At 46.1% G+C, this 14,260-nt stretch overlaps 1 protein-coding gene and 1 long non-coding RNA gene across 2 annotated transcripts; both read left to right on the top strand.

Annotated features, from left to right (window-relative positions):
* Positions 1-10,374: 10,374 nt before the first annotated feature.
* LOC307174529 (uncharacterized protein) lies at positions 10,375-12,936 on the top strand (the record flags this gene model as incomplete). Its single annotated transcript, XM_079898393.1, has 5 exons — positions 10,375-10,447; positions 10,928-11,117; positions 11,974-12,145; positions 12,238-12,643; positions 12,705-12,936. Exons 2-5 carry the CDS (start codon positions 10,929-10,931, stop codon positions 12,934-12,936), a joined length of 999 nt encoding a protein of 332 aa, XP_079754519.1. The 5' UTR covers positions 10,375-10,447; position 10,928.
* Positions 12,937-13,280: 344 nt separating this feature from the next.
* On the top strand, positions 13,281-13,872 carry LOC307145063. The gene is made up of 3 exons (XR_013818878.1): positions 13,281-13,428; positions 13,605-13,676; positions 13,845-13,872. It is a non-coding gene; the product is annotated as an uncharacterized lncRNA (long non-coding RNA).
* Positions 13,873-14,260: the final 388 nt, after the last annotated feature.

Genomic DNA, 14,260 nt, shown 5'->3' with positions numbered 1-14,260 from the left:
ACTGCAGAGGTACTTACTAACAATTTTATCTCACAACCATTTAAATTAAGTCGTGGGTCCAGACAGGGCTCGCCGCTTTCGCCTTTACTCTTTGTATTATCCATGGAACCGCTAGCAATAGCAATTAGATCACATCCAATAATTCGTGGTATTCATACAGCAGTTTTAGAACACCGCATTGCCTTATATGCTGATGATACCATAGTGTTTCTATCAGAGCTTGAAAAATCGATACCTTCCCTTTTAGAGCTCATGGGCATGTTCGGTGTTTTTTCTGGTTTTAAAATAAATAAAGACAAGTCATCAATCATGTTTCTAAATGAACAAGAGAGAATTAATACAAAAGTAGTGCATCCGTTTGTTAAAGGGATAGTTCACTTTGAAATAAAATTTTGGTATGTTTTAGCTTACCTCAAGGGCATCCAAGATGTAGGTGTCTTTGTTTCCGCAGTAGTTTCAATTTTGATATTTTTAGGTCAAACCGTTCTTGTCTGACAGTCATATCATGCAGGTCTGTGGTCACTGTCTCAAAGAGCATGCACAGAGTCCAAATTAAATAATTCCCCATCGTCCAAATTAAACAATTCCCCATCGTAAGTACACATTGATGGCCTAAGACACGAAACGAGCGGTTTGTGTTTGAAAACGAACAGTATTTATATCGTTTTTACCTCTTATAACACAGCCACGTCCAAGTGATCTGAGGGCGCGAGCGCATCCTGGTGTGTGACGTTTGCGCAGACTGGTGCATAGATGTATACACTAGATGTCGCCATGGCTACGGCAGTTCATTGGAACGAATGTCTTTAATGCGACATCTAGTGTATATATATCTATGCACCAGTCTGCGCACACGTCACACAGCAGGAAGCGCCCGTGCCCTCAGATCACTTAGACGTGGCTGTGTTACAAGAGGTAAAAACGATATAAATACTGTTCGTTTTCAAACACAAACCGCTCGTTTCGTGTCTTAGGCCATCAATGTGTACTTACCATGGGGAATTGTTTAATTTGGACGATGGGGAATTGTTTAATTTGGACTCTGTGCTTGCTCTTTGAGACAGTGACCATAGACCTGCATTATATGACTGACAGACAAGAACGGTTTGACCTAAAAATATCAAAATTGAAACTACTGCGGAAAAAAAGACACCTACATCTTGGATGCCCTTGAGGTAAGCTAAAACATACCAAAATTTTATTTCAAAGTGAACTATCCCTTTAATGCTAATAATGGTTTTTATTACTTAGGAATTAAAATAACCCCTAAAATAGGCTCACTCAGTTCAGCCAACTATGAACCTCTAATGGCGAAGGTGTCTGAGGAGACGACTAGATGGATGACGCTGCCCCTGTCTTTAATGGGAAGAATAAATGTGATTAAGATGAAAGTATTACCGAGGTTTCTATATGTCTTTCAATCGTTACCACTTGCCCCTCCTCCTGCTTTTTTTAAAAAAGTGAGCAAACTTCTTTCTAATTTTATCTGGAACAACAGGAAGCCTAGACTTCGACTTTCCCTTCTATATTTGCCCTATGACAGGGGGGGCTTCAATTACCAAATTTATTGTGGTATTATTGGGCTGCTCAAATGAGGGCTGCGATGTTCTGGTTCTCTAGAGAAACCAATTTGCCTTGGTTACAGGTTGAAATGTTGGCTGCAAAAGGCTTGACACTTGACAGCTTTTTACATTCAGCACCCCTTAAAGAACTAAAACGTAAAACAGAAAATCCATTTGTAAAAAATACCATTATGATCTGGTACGAAGTTCATAAATTTCTCGGAGAGGCCCCCTTGCTGTCTTGCTTTTCCCCGATTTGGGGGAATGAATATTTCACTCCAGCTAAAAATGATATGGGGTTTAAACTATGGTTGAATAAAGGAATAGTTCGATTGATGGACTTATATGAGGACAATATTTTAATGTCATTTGACAATCTGGTATCAAAATTTAATATACCCCGGAAACATTTTTTTAAATACCTACAGCTTAGAAGTTTTATTTTTTCAAAATTAAAGAAATCTGTGCAACTCCCTTCATTGTCTACACTGGAAACCTTTTCCACACAAGAATGTTTCAGTAAAGGGCGAATTTCCCAATTATATAATATACTGGTACAGAATCATAAAGAAAATTCTGAAAATAAAAGACGAGAATGGATGCAATATTTGAATAAAGACATTTCGTTAGATGAGTGGGGTACAATATGTTTAAAAGCACAAACTCAAACTATAAATACTCGTTTAAGACTATTACAATATAACTCAACATGGTCTCACCCCTATTCGTCACATACTGCCGTTTGGTCATTTCCCCCTCACGTCCATATGCCGACGTTGAGGGTACCCCCTATTCGTCGCTTGACAACGGAGAGGGTCGTCCGATAGATTTGAGTGCAAATCCCTCATCTTTGGATTCTGACGAAATGGGGTTACACATCCAGTGGTTTGCCTGCGCTGGAAAGAATGGTTTTAGGCGACTGATTTTATGCTGCAAATGTGTATTTTGCAGTAGCGTGCAGCGCATATTGTTACAATCATTCATTGGTGCGGTGAGCATAGCCTGCATTTTCGTGAGGCAGAAACCCTTGTCTGAATGGGTATCACGACTTTTTCCTTTCTCTTTTTTTATATCATTTTGGGCTACATTAAAATTACATATTTACAGGACTTTATATTTGCTGTATGCTTAACACATGCCTTAATTTAGATGGGATATTTTATAATTTTAGATCACATAGTTTGATCATTTCCCCCTCACGTCCAAATGCCGACGTTGAGGGTAGGCTACCCCCTATTCGTCGCTTGACAACGGAGAGGGTCGTCCGATATTTGAATAATAATAATAATAATAATTCGTTACATTTATATAGCGCTTTTTCTGAGACCTCAAAGCGCTTTACATAGATGGGGGAATCTCCTCTACCACCACCAATGTGCAGCATCCACTTGGATGATGCGACGGCAGCCATATTGCGCCAGAACGCCCACCACACACCAGCTTACTGGTGGAGAGGAGACAGTGATGAAGCCAATCAGTATATGGGGATGATTAGGAGGCCATGATGGACAGGGGCCAAGGGGCAAATTTGGCCAGGATGCCGGGGTTACACCCCTACTCTTTTTCGAAGGACATCCTGGGATTTTTAATGACCACAGAGAGTCAGGACCTCGGTTTAACGTCTCATCCGAAGGACGGTGCTCTTTTGGCAGTATAGTGTCCCCGTCACTACACTGGGGCGTTAGGACCCACACAGACCACAGGGTGAGCACCCCCTGCTGGCCTCACTAACACCTCTTCCAGCAGCAACCTGGTTTTTCTCAGGAGGTCTCCCATCCAGGTACTAACCAGGCTCAGCCCTGCTTAGCTTCAGTGGGCAACCAGTCTTGGGCTACAGGGTGATATGGCTGCTAATCCCTCATCTTTGGATTTTGACGAAATGGGGGTTCCCCTTCGAGGGAACTCGCACTGCGTCGTCGTCGTGACGACACTTTGGGGAACGCCCCCAGCGTAGCGCATCTGAAGTATGAATGAAATCTGTCCAATCCTGATTGGTGCTGCGTCATGACGTAGTAGATGACGGCATAACCGGAAGATACAAAGGGACGCCGGCACAAACACACGTTAGCTTTTTGCTCTTCAGCAAGCGCTCTGTGTGAAACTGTTTGTCTTATTTGGTGTTGTTTGTCCCATAAGAATTGTCCCATAACATCTGCATTACAATATAGAATCTAGTGGCTCGGATCTCGCGTTTGCCGAGGCAGCGCGTAGGTTGCGGGTCTACTCTGCAATAAGATTCTGTGACTGATCTCGCGTTTGCCGAGGCAGCGCGTAGTTTAAAGGTCTGCATTGCAATACAGAATCTATAGTGGCTCGGATCTCGCGTTTGCAGAGGCAGCGCGTAGATTACGGCTACTCTGCAATAAAGATTCTGTGACTAATCTCGCGTTTGCCGAGGCAGCGCGTAGATTAATGTCTGCATTGCAATACAGAATCTATTCTATAGTAGCTCGGGTCTCGCGTTGCTGAGGCAGCGCGTAGATTACGGGGCTGCTCTGCAATAAAGATTCTGTGTGGGTGCGAGGCATGCACAGTCAGCTCCTGAGGGTGCTGGCTGTGTGTTCATTGAGAAATATCTTGACGCACACAGCCGTGCGTTTCGGGTGTTTCAGCCTCGCGCCCGTTGGCTTTCTTCTCGAGAGATGAAAGCCAAATATATTGTGAACGACTCGAATCTCGCGTTTGCCGAGGCAGCGCGTAGATTACGAGTCTGCTAAGGGACACACGCGATCTGTGAAATAATACTGTTTGAGTGCGAGGCATTCACAGTCAGCTCCTGAGGGTGCTGGCAGTGTTCATTGGGAAATATCTCGGCGCGCGTGCATAGAAAAAAGCCGTGCGCTGTCGGATGTTTCAACCTCGCACCTGTTGACTTTCTTCTCGAGGGATGAAAGCCGATATATTGTGACGGCTCGAATCTCGCGTTTGCCGAGGCAGCGCGTAGATTACGAAACCGTATAAATAAATATGGTGATTCTGGCTGCATTTAATTCTATGGAATTAAAATGATGGAATATTATCTGACTTTGAGAAGTTAGATATTTTAATTCAGCCTACCATCCAGACCGTGTTTCACTTATCCAGTGTTTTTGGCTGCATTTAATTTTGAGGAATTAAAATGTTGAGCCTTGCACCGACAGGTGCAAAAAGAGAGTGTCGCCTCCCGCGCCCCTCCCGAGGGAAGCTTGGCAAAGGAGGCAGCGCTCTCGCGGCAAGCCTTCTGAGCCTAAGGTCAATCTGAAGACTGTCCTTCAGGCAAAGAAGGCTTCCGCCAAGCGGTCCTAGCTGCGGCTGGACCGCTCAGAGCTGTCCCCCCCAGGGTGGAGCGATCGAGGTCGCCTCCCCACCGGAGCTCTTGGGAAATCAGTGCTGTGTTCCCGCCGTCCAGTACGCTTCGGGCCACACTGATTTCCTGCGTACGCACGCCGCTCCAGCCGCCTCTAGAAAGACCTGCGGCTGGGCAGCGAACGCGTTCGCACACCGAAAATCATTCTCGACTGCTCCCTGCCGGTCAGCCGCTTCAGGGGGTCGGGAACGAGGCTCGGTTGACACCCGAGGCCAGCCTCGAGAGGCTGGTTCCCTTAGTAGATTATCTCGGCGCATGGTCATGCCTTCCGAATATATCTGCGTGGGCCCTGCGTACTGTAGAGCTGGGTTAAAGACTGCAGTTCAGCTCCCCTCCCCCGAAGATCAACGGGGTGGTCTGGACTGTGGTCGGCCCAGAGCAGGTTCGGGATATGGAACAGGAAGTTCAATCCCTGTTGGTCAAGGAGGCCATAGAACGTGTTCCTCTGCCAGACAGGGAGTCCGGGTTCTACAGCCGGTACTTCATAGTTCCCAAGAAGGATGGGGGGTTGCGTCCAATAATAGATCTCAGGCACTTGAATCGTTCTCTGAGGAGATTCAGGTTCAAGATGCTCACAATTCCAGCCATCGTGAGTCAGATCCAGTTTGAGGACTGGTTCGTCACGATAGATCTGAAGGACGCATACTTCCATATATCCATCCTTCCATGTCATAGGAAGTTCCTGAGGTTCGCTTTCGGGGGCGAAGCGTACCAATATCGGGTTCTTCCCTTTGGCCTAGCTCTTTCCCCTCGCACCTTCACCAAGTGCATGGATGCAGCGCTGGCTCCGCTGAGACTCCAGGGCATTCGTGTACTCGATTACATCGACGACTGGCTAATATTAGCCAAGTCGTACGATATGGCAGTTCGACATCGAGATGTCGTTCTGGCCCATATCAGGTGCTTGGGGCTGAGACTCAACACGAAGAAAAGCGTGTTGACGCCCTCCCAGAGGACTACGTTCCTGGGAGTGGTATGGGACTCCACGACGATGCGGGCACAAATGTCTCCTGCTCGGGTGGGTTCCATACAGGCTATGGTCTCCAGAGCGAAGCTAGGCCACAACCTCACTGTAAAGCAGTTTCAAATACTGCTGGGGCACATGGCAGCAGCGTCCAGCGTCATACCGTTTGGCCTGCTACACATGAGACCCCTACAGTGGTGGTTGAGAGCCAAGGGATTTTCCCCGAGGGGGAATCCGTTCCGTATGATCAGAGTAACGCGCAGATGCCTTCGTTCTCTCGTCATATGGAGGAAACCTTGGTTCCTGTCCCAGGGACCAGTACTGGGAGCATCATGTTGCCGGAAAACCGTTTCAACAGATGCCTCTCTCACTGGTTGGGGCGCGGTCATGGACGGCCGCTTTGCGAGAGGTCTGTGGGAGACCCGGCATTCTTCCTGGCACATCAACTGCCTGGAAATGCTGGCGGTCTACAAAGCTCTGAGGAGCTTTTTCCCGGACCTCCGCGGCCACCATGTCCTGATACGCTCGGACAACACTTCTGTAGTCGCGTATCTGAATCATCAGGGGGGTCTGAGGTCGCGCCCTCTATGTAGACTGGCACACCAGATCCTTCTGTGGTCCCAGGGGAAACTGTCGTCTCTCAGAGCGATGTACGTCCCCGGGGATCAAAATCAGGGAGCAGACATCCTGTCGAGGCAGGGGCTGAGGCCCGGGGAGTGGCGACTCCACCCAGAGGTGGTGGAAGCCATGTGCGTGAGATTCGGCCCAGTGGAAGTGGATCTGTTTGCGTCTCAAGAGACGTCCCACTGTCCACTGTGGTTTTCTCTCAGGCATCCAGCTCCGCTGGGGCTGGACGCCATGATGCAGACGTGGCCGAGGCTGCGTCTGTACGCATTTCCCCCGATCGCTCTGCTCCCGGGAGTCTTGGAGCGGGTCCGCCGGGAGGGGATCAGTCTACTTCTAGTAGCACCCCGCTGGCCGACCCGAGTATGGTTCTCGGACATTGTAGCACTGCTAGACGGCCTCCCGTGGCAGGTCCCTCTGAGGAGGGATCTGCTGTCGCAGGCAGGGGGTACAATATTTCACCCCCGGCCAGAGCTGTGGAACCTCTGGGTCTGGCCCCTGAGGGGGCTCGGTACCTAGAGGCTGGCCTGTCAGCAGATGTTGTCGAGACCCTACTCAGCTCCAGGGCTCCTTCTACCAGGAGACTGTACAGCCTGAAGTGGAATGTGTTTTCCACTTGGTGTAGAGAGCGTGAGGTGGACCCAGTTAACTGCCCAGTGGCTTCAGTGCTGGAGTTCCTCCAAGATCGTTTTTCCACCGGTCTTACCCCGTCCACACTTAAGGTGTATGTGGCTGCCATTGGGGCTTTCCACTCGCCTGTAGGTGATGGGCCCATGGGGAGGCACCATCTGGTTGTACGTTTCCTCCGTGGGGCTCGGAGGATGAGGCCTGCGGCTCGCTTCAGAGTCCCAACCTGGGACCTGGCAGTGGTACTTGAAGGGTTGGCTGAGGCCCCCTTCGAGCCACTGGAGTCGGCTGAGGCAAAGAACCTGACCCTTAAGGTGGCCTTTCTCCTAGCTATCACTTCTCTGAGGAGAGTGGGGGATCTCCAGGCCTTGGCTATAATGCCAACTTGCCTGGAGTTTGCCCCCGGCGGAGTTAAGGCCATCTTACATCCTAGACCGGGCTATGTGCCCAAGGTGCCATCTAATGTGGCACGGTCTGTGGTTCTTCAGGCCTTCCATCCTCCACCTCACGTGACGGCGGAAGAGGGGAGACTTCACCTGCTCTGCCCAGTCAGAGCCCTTAGGGTTTATTTGGAGAAGTCTTCTCAATGGAGGAAGTCAGACCAGTTGTTGGTGTGCTTTGGTTAACCCAAGAAAGGGCTGCCTGCATCTAAACAGACAATCAGCAATTGGATTGTCCAGGCTATAGCCACGGCTTATCAGGTGCGCAATTTGCCTTCACCTATGGCCGTGAGGGCTCATTCCACCAGGAGCATGGCCTCCTCGGTGGCCCTCCTTTCTGGAGTCTCGCTTCAGGAGATCTGCGAGGCGGCCGGGTGGGCCACCCCGCACACCTTCATACGTTTTTATAGTCTGCAACTTCCTGTGACGCCTGGCGCCAGAGTGCTCGCGTCCTAGGTATGCCTGTTCTTACAGCTTCATACTAGGGCGGGTGTGATTACGGTGTGGCATAGTGGGTATTACGTTCCCCAAAGTGTCGTCACGACGACGACGCAGTGCGAGTTCCCTCGAAGGGGAACGTCTCGGGTTACGACTGTAACCCTTGTTCCCCGAGAAGGGAACGAGACACTGCGTCTCGTCGCCACACCTATCACGGGCAGAGCGCTTGCTTCATCGCAAAGGAGCTAACGTGTGTTTGTGCCGGCGTCCCTTTGTATCTTCCGGTTATGCCGTCATCTACTACGTCATGACGCAGCACCAATCAGGATTGGACAGATTTCATTCATACTTCAGATGCGCTACGCTGGGGGCGTTCCCCAAAGTGTCGTCACGACGACGACGCAGTGTCTCGTTCCCTTCTCGGGGAACAAGGGTTACAGTCGTAACCCGAGACGTTATCCATCCAGCTGGAAAGTATGGTTTCAGGTGATTAATTATGCTGCAAATGTGTATTTCACAGTAGCGTGCGGCGCATAGGCTACTGTACAATAATTGGCACGGTGACCATACATTTTCGTGGGGCAGAAATCCTTGACTAAATCGGTATCACGACTTTTTCTATCTCTCTCTCCTTTTTATTTATTTATTTTTTTAAATATAATTTTAGGCTACATTAAAACGACATAATTGCAGGACTGCATATTTGCTGTAGGCTTAAAACATGCCTTAATTTAGGTGGGATTTTGCCGATGGTATTTCAATTTGCAATTGCTTATACTATAGTGATCCTATAGCCTACAACTTTGCTTTTTATGCGACAAAAAAAAAAGAAAACAAAAGAATAGCCTACTTTTATAGAACTTTCTTCTCAATACTGATTATGATGTTGTAATAAATTAAACAGCCTACTGCAGAAATGTTTTTATTGCTTAATATGGACATATCCTTTGGCAAAGTGATGGATGCATTCTGGGAAGTTGTGTGTTTAAATGTAATATACCCGTGTTTCCTTCACTTAGACATTTATGCTGACCCCTTTAAAATTATATTAAAAAATATTATAAAAAAATATTAAGACTGTGCTTTTTAATTATGATTGATATTTTGGCGCAATTTTGTGCAACACGTCACTGTGTGCGACCATCGCAGAAACCATTGCCCAGCGCGATTCCACCACGGTAAGTCGCTTACAATAGTCTCATAAGAAAGAGAAATAAATACAACAGTCTCATAAGAAAGAGAAATGAATAAGCATTACACGCCCAAAATTAATAAAATTACGAGTTTATATAAAAAATAAAATAAAAACATGTTGGAGGCCTATAGCCTATATATATGCCTACAACATGTTTTTTTTTATAAACTCGTAATTTTATTAATATTACATATAATATATAATATGACGAGTTCAGATGCAAAAGCCTTTAAGTGCCATCTGAAATTTTCTTCTAGAATTCTAGAATTTTCTTCTTTTTTATAAACTCGTAATTTTATTATATATATATATATATATATATATATATATATATATATATATATATATATATATATATAATATATATATGACGAGTTCAGATGCAAAAGCCTTTAAGTGCCATCTGAAATTTTCTTCTAGAATGGTCATTTTTATCATGCTTGTATATTTAAGTTTAATAATTTCACTTAAATGCAATGCAAATTACCTATTAATTGTCATTTAAGTGAAATTACTGAACTTAAAAATACAAGCTTTATATACTGTAAATCAGGGTTCACCAATCTCGGTCCTGGAGGGCCGCTGTCCCTGCAGAGTTTAGCTCCAACCAGCTCCAGCACACCTGTTTGAAAGTTTCTAGTATGCCTAGTGAGACCTTGATTAGCTGGTTCAGGTGTGTTTAATTGGGGTTGGAGCAAAACTCTGCAGGACAGCGGCCCTCCAGGACCGAGATTGGTGAACCCTGCTGTAAATGATCATTCTAGAAGAAAATTTCAGTGGCACTTAGAGGCTTTTGCATCTGAACTCTTCATATATACAGTGTGTGTGTATATATATACATATATATATATATATATACCGGTAGGCTATACATATACACAACATTTTTTTTTGTGTGGAAATAAACTCAATTTTATTTTGGACGTGTAAATGATTATTGGGGGAAAGGTTATTGGGGATATATAGAATTAAAGCAGAACAAGGATGTGTTCAAAATACTTCTTTTTGAAGCCATTCATTTTTTATGATATTGTGATTGCATGAATGAACAAGAGCAGGATTTGCTTAACTTCTTAGTCTAGTAGTTATTCATATTGTAATATGTAGTTTGGTGATCTATTCTTTTTTGATTTGTTCTTCTCTTTCTCTACAGGTTCCTTAACCATCTGAGTGGTGGTAGCTTTTTAGAGGGACGGAGGACCTGGGTTGCTGCCTCTTCTTCACTCACTGTAATCAACTCAAAGTGTAAAGGTCGGGATCAGAGAATATAGATTAATTTGTTGGTGTTGTTTTAAGTACATCATTTACCAATTTAATGAATATAGACTGGCATAATACCTGGTTATTGCACCAAATTAAATTTGCAGGAGTCTGCACAATATAGGCCAACCTTTAAAATAAAGATTGCTGTTGGCATGAGGTAAATCAAACTTAAGTTTTGTGAGGAATGTCAGTATTCAAAGATGGTTTATGACTACAGGAAAGCAAATGGCTCGCTTGGCGACTTTGTTTCACACCTTTTCTGCACTTAAATAATTTGCCAGCTTGCAAGCATCCAGATCTAGTATTGCCTTTGATAATGTTAGAAAAGTGACGTTAAGCATAGCCTACTGCTGTATGACACGTGCTAATAGATTGACTAGCTCTGTCTTTCTTGTACTTACTGTATGTGTGTTTGGATCCCTGTATGATATTTAATATTTATATTTTTTGTATGCGTGTACATTTTAGAATGACAAAGCCAAAATTCAGGCCTTGCCCAAGCTGCCAGGTCTGTCAGCAGGCCAACCGCAAAACCTGCAGTGCTTGTTTTGCCACACTGCCAAGCAAGCGGTTATTCAAAAAAATTAATGATGACTGGGGCCAGAGGGTCATCAAAAACAAAAATGCATCTCGGGTGGTGGCCTCTGCCCAAATAGCTGTAAGTAAAAATGCTTATGCTTCATTAATTGAGTGGTAATCAATATTAAGCCCAAAGTACATACAGTATTTGGTATCATGTTTGTTGATGGACAGAAGACATAGCAGCCATGCTGTGTGCTGTGTACCAGGATTCACATTCGTGCCTGGATGTTGGAAGTTGGCACATCTTGTCAGTATGAAATTTGAGTATGAACAGCATGAACAGACAATCGTTTAAAAACCACACCATACTGTACATCCCTATTAAATTGCTTTGGCAGCACACATGATGCTCAAGTGATAAATGTACATCACATACAAGTTGCTCTGATAAACAGTTTGTCAAAAAGCTCTCCTTACACAATATGTAAAGATACTTTCATTTTATGCAGGTGTACTTCTGTTGTGAAAAAAAAAAAATCTTGAAAATACATTGGTGTATGTACATAAGATGGAAATATTCTAGACTACACTTATCTTTAAAATACTTGTGTAACTGATGGCAGGGATAGCAGGGATAGGGATGAACTATGAATCAAATAGTAGCTAGTTTATACACCAAGTAAACTGCCCTCTGTTTCTGATTCAAAGTCAGTGTGGAGTAGACGCCATCTTCATTACTGTAACAACATCTGATTAATTATCTTCAAACAAAATCGAGCACTGACAGTTGCAATTTAAGAAATACTCATGAATTAATATTTCTGTGTATTAATTTTACAACATGTCTTTACTAATACTTAACACTTGTTGAAAGCGTGAACAAATATTTTTTTGTCAGATTAGGTCTTTAAATTGTAGACGGACTGCCATATATGTAGTAATGTAGCAATATAATATATTGGAAATGTGTTAATTATTTTGTTTCATTTCAGGTCCAAAAACTCTCTGCCTTGGGCTATATGCCCATATTATTTATAAGCCAGAGGCACAAGGGCACAGGCAAGTTGATGGCAGATGTAGTCACGCATCTGCCACCAATGCAAAAACACACGCGTTTCTTAACCAGCATGAAGAGGGCATATGACTTCATAATCAAACTGAATGGTAAGATAATTTTATGTATAGTTCATTAGTGTTTGTTGTTGATTTACTTGACAATGTGTACTGAATTTATATTTTTGCAAACTTCACAACAGATGTGCCCCAGCCCCAGCAAGACCAGCCCCAGCAAGACCAGCCCCAGCCCCTCCATCCCCAGCATGACCAGCCCCAGCAAGACCAGCCCCAGCAAGACCAGCCCCTGCACCTAGACCAGCACCAGCAAGACCAGCCCCAGCAAGACCAGCCCCAGCCCCTCCATCCCCAGCAAGACCAGCCCCTGCCCCTCCAGCCCCAGCAAGACCAGCCCCTCCACCAAGACCAGCCCCAGCAAGACCAGCCCCTGCCCCTAGACCAGCCCCAGCAAGACCAGCCCCTCCACCAAGACCAGCCCCAGCAAGACCAGCCCCTGCACCTAGACCAGCACCAGCAAGACCAGCCCCAGCAAGACCAGCCCCAGCCCCTCCATCCCCAGCAAGACCAGCCCCTGCCCCTCCAGCCCCAGCAAGACCAGCCCCTCCACCAAGACCAGCCCCAGCAAGACCAGCCCCTGCCCCTAGACCAGCCCCAGCAAGACCAGCCCCTCCACCAAGACTAGCCCCTCCACCAAGACCAGCCCCAGCAAGACCAGCCCCAGCAAGACCAGGCCCTGCCCCTCCAGCCCCAGCAAGACCAGCCCCAGCAAGACCAGCCCCTCCACCAAGACCAGCCCCAGCAAGACCAGCCCCAGCAAGACCAGCCCCAGCCCCTCCATCCCCAGCAAGACCAGCCCCAGCAAGACCAGCCCCTGCACCTAGACCAGCACCAGCAAGACCAGCCCCAGCAAGACCAGCCCCAGCCCCTCCATCCCCAGCAAGACCAGCCCCTGCCCCTCCAGCCCCAGCAAGACCAGCCCCTCCACCAAGACCAGCCCCAGCAAGACCAGCCCCTGCCCCTAGACCAGCCCCAGCAAGACCAGCCCCTCCACCAAGACCAGCCCCAGCAAGACCAGCCCCTCCACCAAGACCAGCCCCAGCAAGACCAGCCCCTGCCCCTAGACCAGCCCCAGCAAGACCAGCCCCTCCACCAAGACTAGCCCCTCCACCAAGACCAGCCCCAACAAGACCAGGCCCTGCCCCTCCAGCCCCAGCAAGACCAGCCCCAGCAAGACCAGCCCCTCCAGCAAGACCAGCCCCTGCCCATAGACCAGCTAATCCCACAAGACCAGCAAATTATTACACTTGAACTGTTTACGATCGACTCTCAGGCTCAGCAGCATGTGGAGCCTCTACCACCCAGGAACAGACAAAGTAAGTAATCTTGCATTGTACCACATCTGTAAATTTATCCTGTTTTTTTTTTTTTGCAATCAGTGCATAATATAAAACAAGTTACACAGGGGGAATTTCACCTCTTTTAATTAATTAAGCCACTCCTCCAAGATACTGAATATAAAATGCTTAACCGTTTTCCCTTGCACCTTAAGCCCCACTATCCAAACCAAGCCAAGGCAGACGAGCCCCACCATCCATTCAACGTCAACTAAAGAAAAGACAAAGTAAGTAATCTTGCCTTGCACCGCATCTGTAAATAGGCTCCATGGTTTTGTAATCATTGTATTAATATAAAGTTAACCAATGTGAATTTCACCCCCTTCTATTAATTAAGCAACTTCCCCAAGATACTGAATATATAATTCTTAATCTTTTCCCCTTGCACCCCTAAGCCACAGGTACAGGAGCCACACAAGCACCCACCCGCTACCCTGGCCAAAAAGAAGAAAACAAAAAGCAAGTAGACATTCTTATATTTGTTAAGTGTTGTGTGTATTTGTTTCTATTCTTTGCACCCCATGTGTATATCAGCAGCCATGTGTTGGGTGTAAAGGTGTTTTTGCATGTAGCCCCCTTTAATTGGACCAAACTCAGGGTGTATTCACACTTGGTATCTTTCAGCCCTCAAAGTGAACTAAGAACATTGACTCATATATGAACACCTCAAGCAAACTCAGACCCATTTGAAGTGAACCATACTTTTTTTTGCCTTTGTCATTTAAGGTTGCAAATGCAGTCGACAGACAATGTATCTATACGATAAGATATTGGAAAGACGGATGAATGGGGTAAGATGTAGAACCACATT

This window comes from Squalius cephalus, assembly GCF_949319135.1.
Source record: "Squalius cephalus genome assembly, chromosome: 17".
NCBI classification, from domain to species: domain Eukaryota; kingdom Metazoa; phylum Chordata; class Actinopteri; order Cypriniformes; family Leuciscidae; genus Squalius; species Squalius cephalus.
This window is presented reverse-complemented; position numbering and strand designations above follow the sequence as displayed.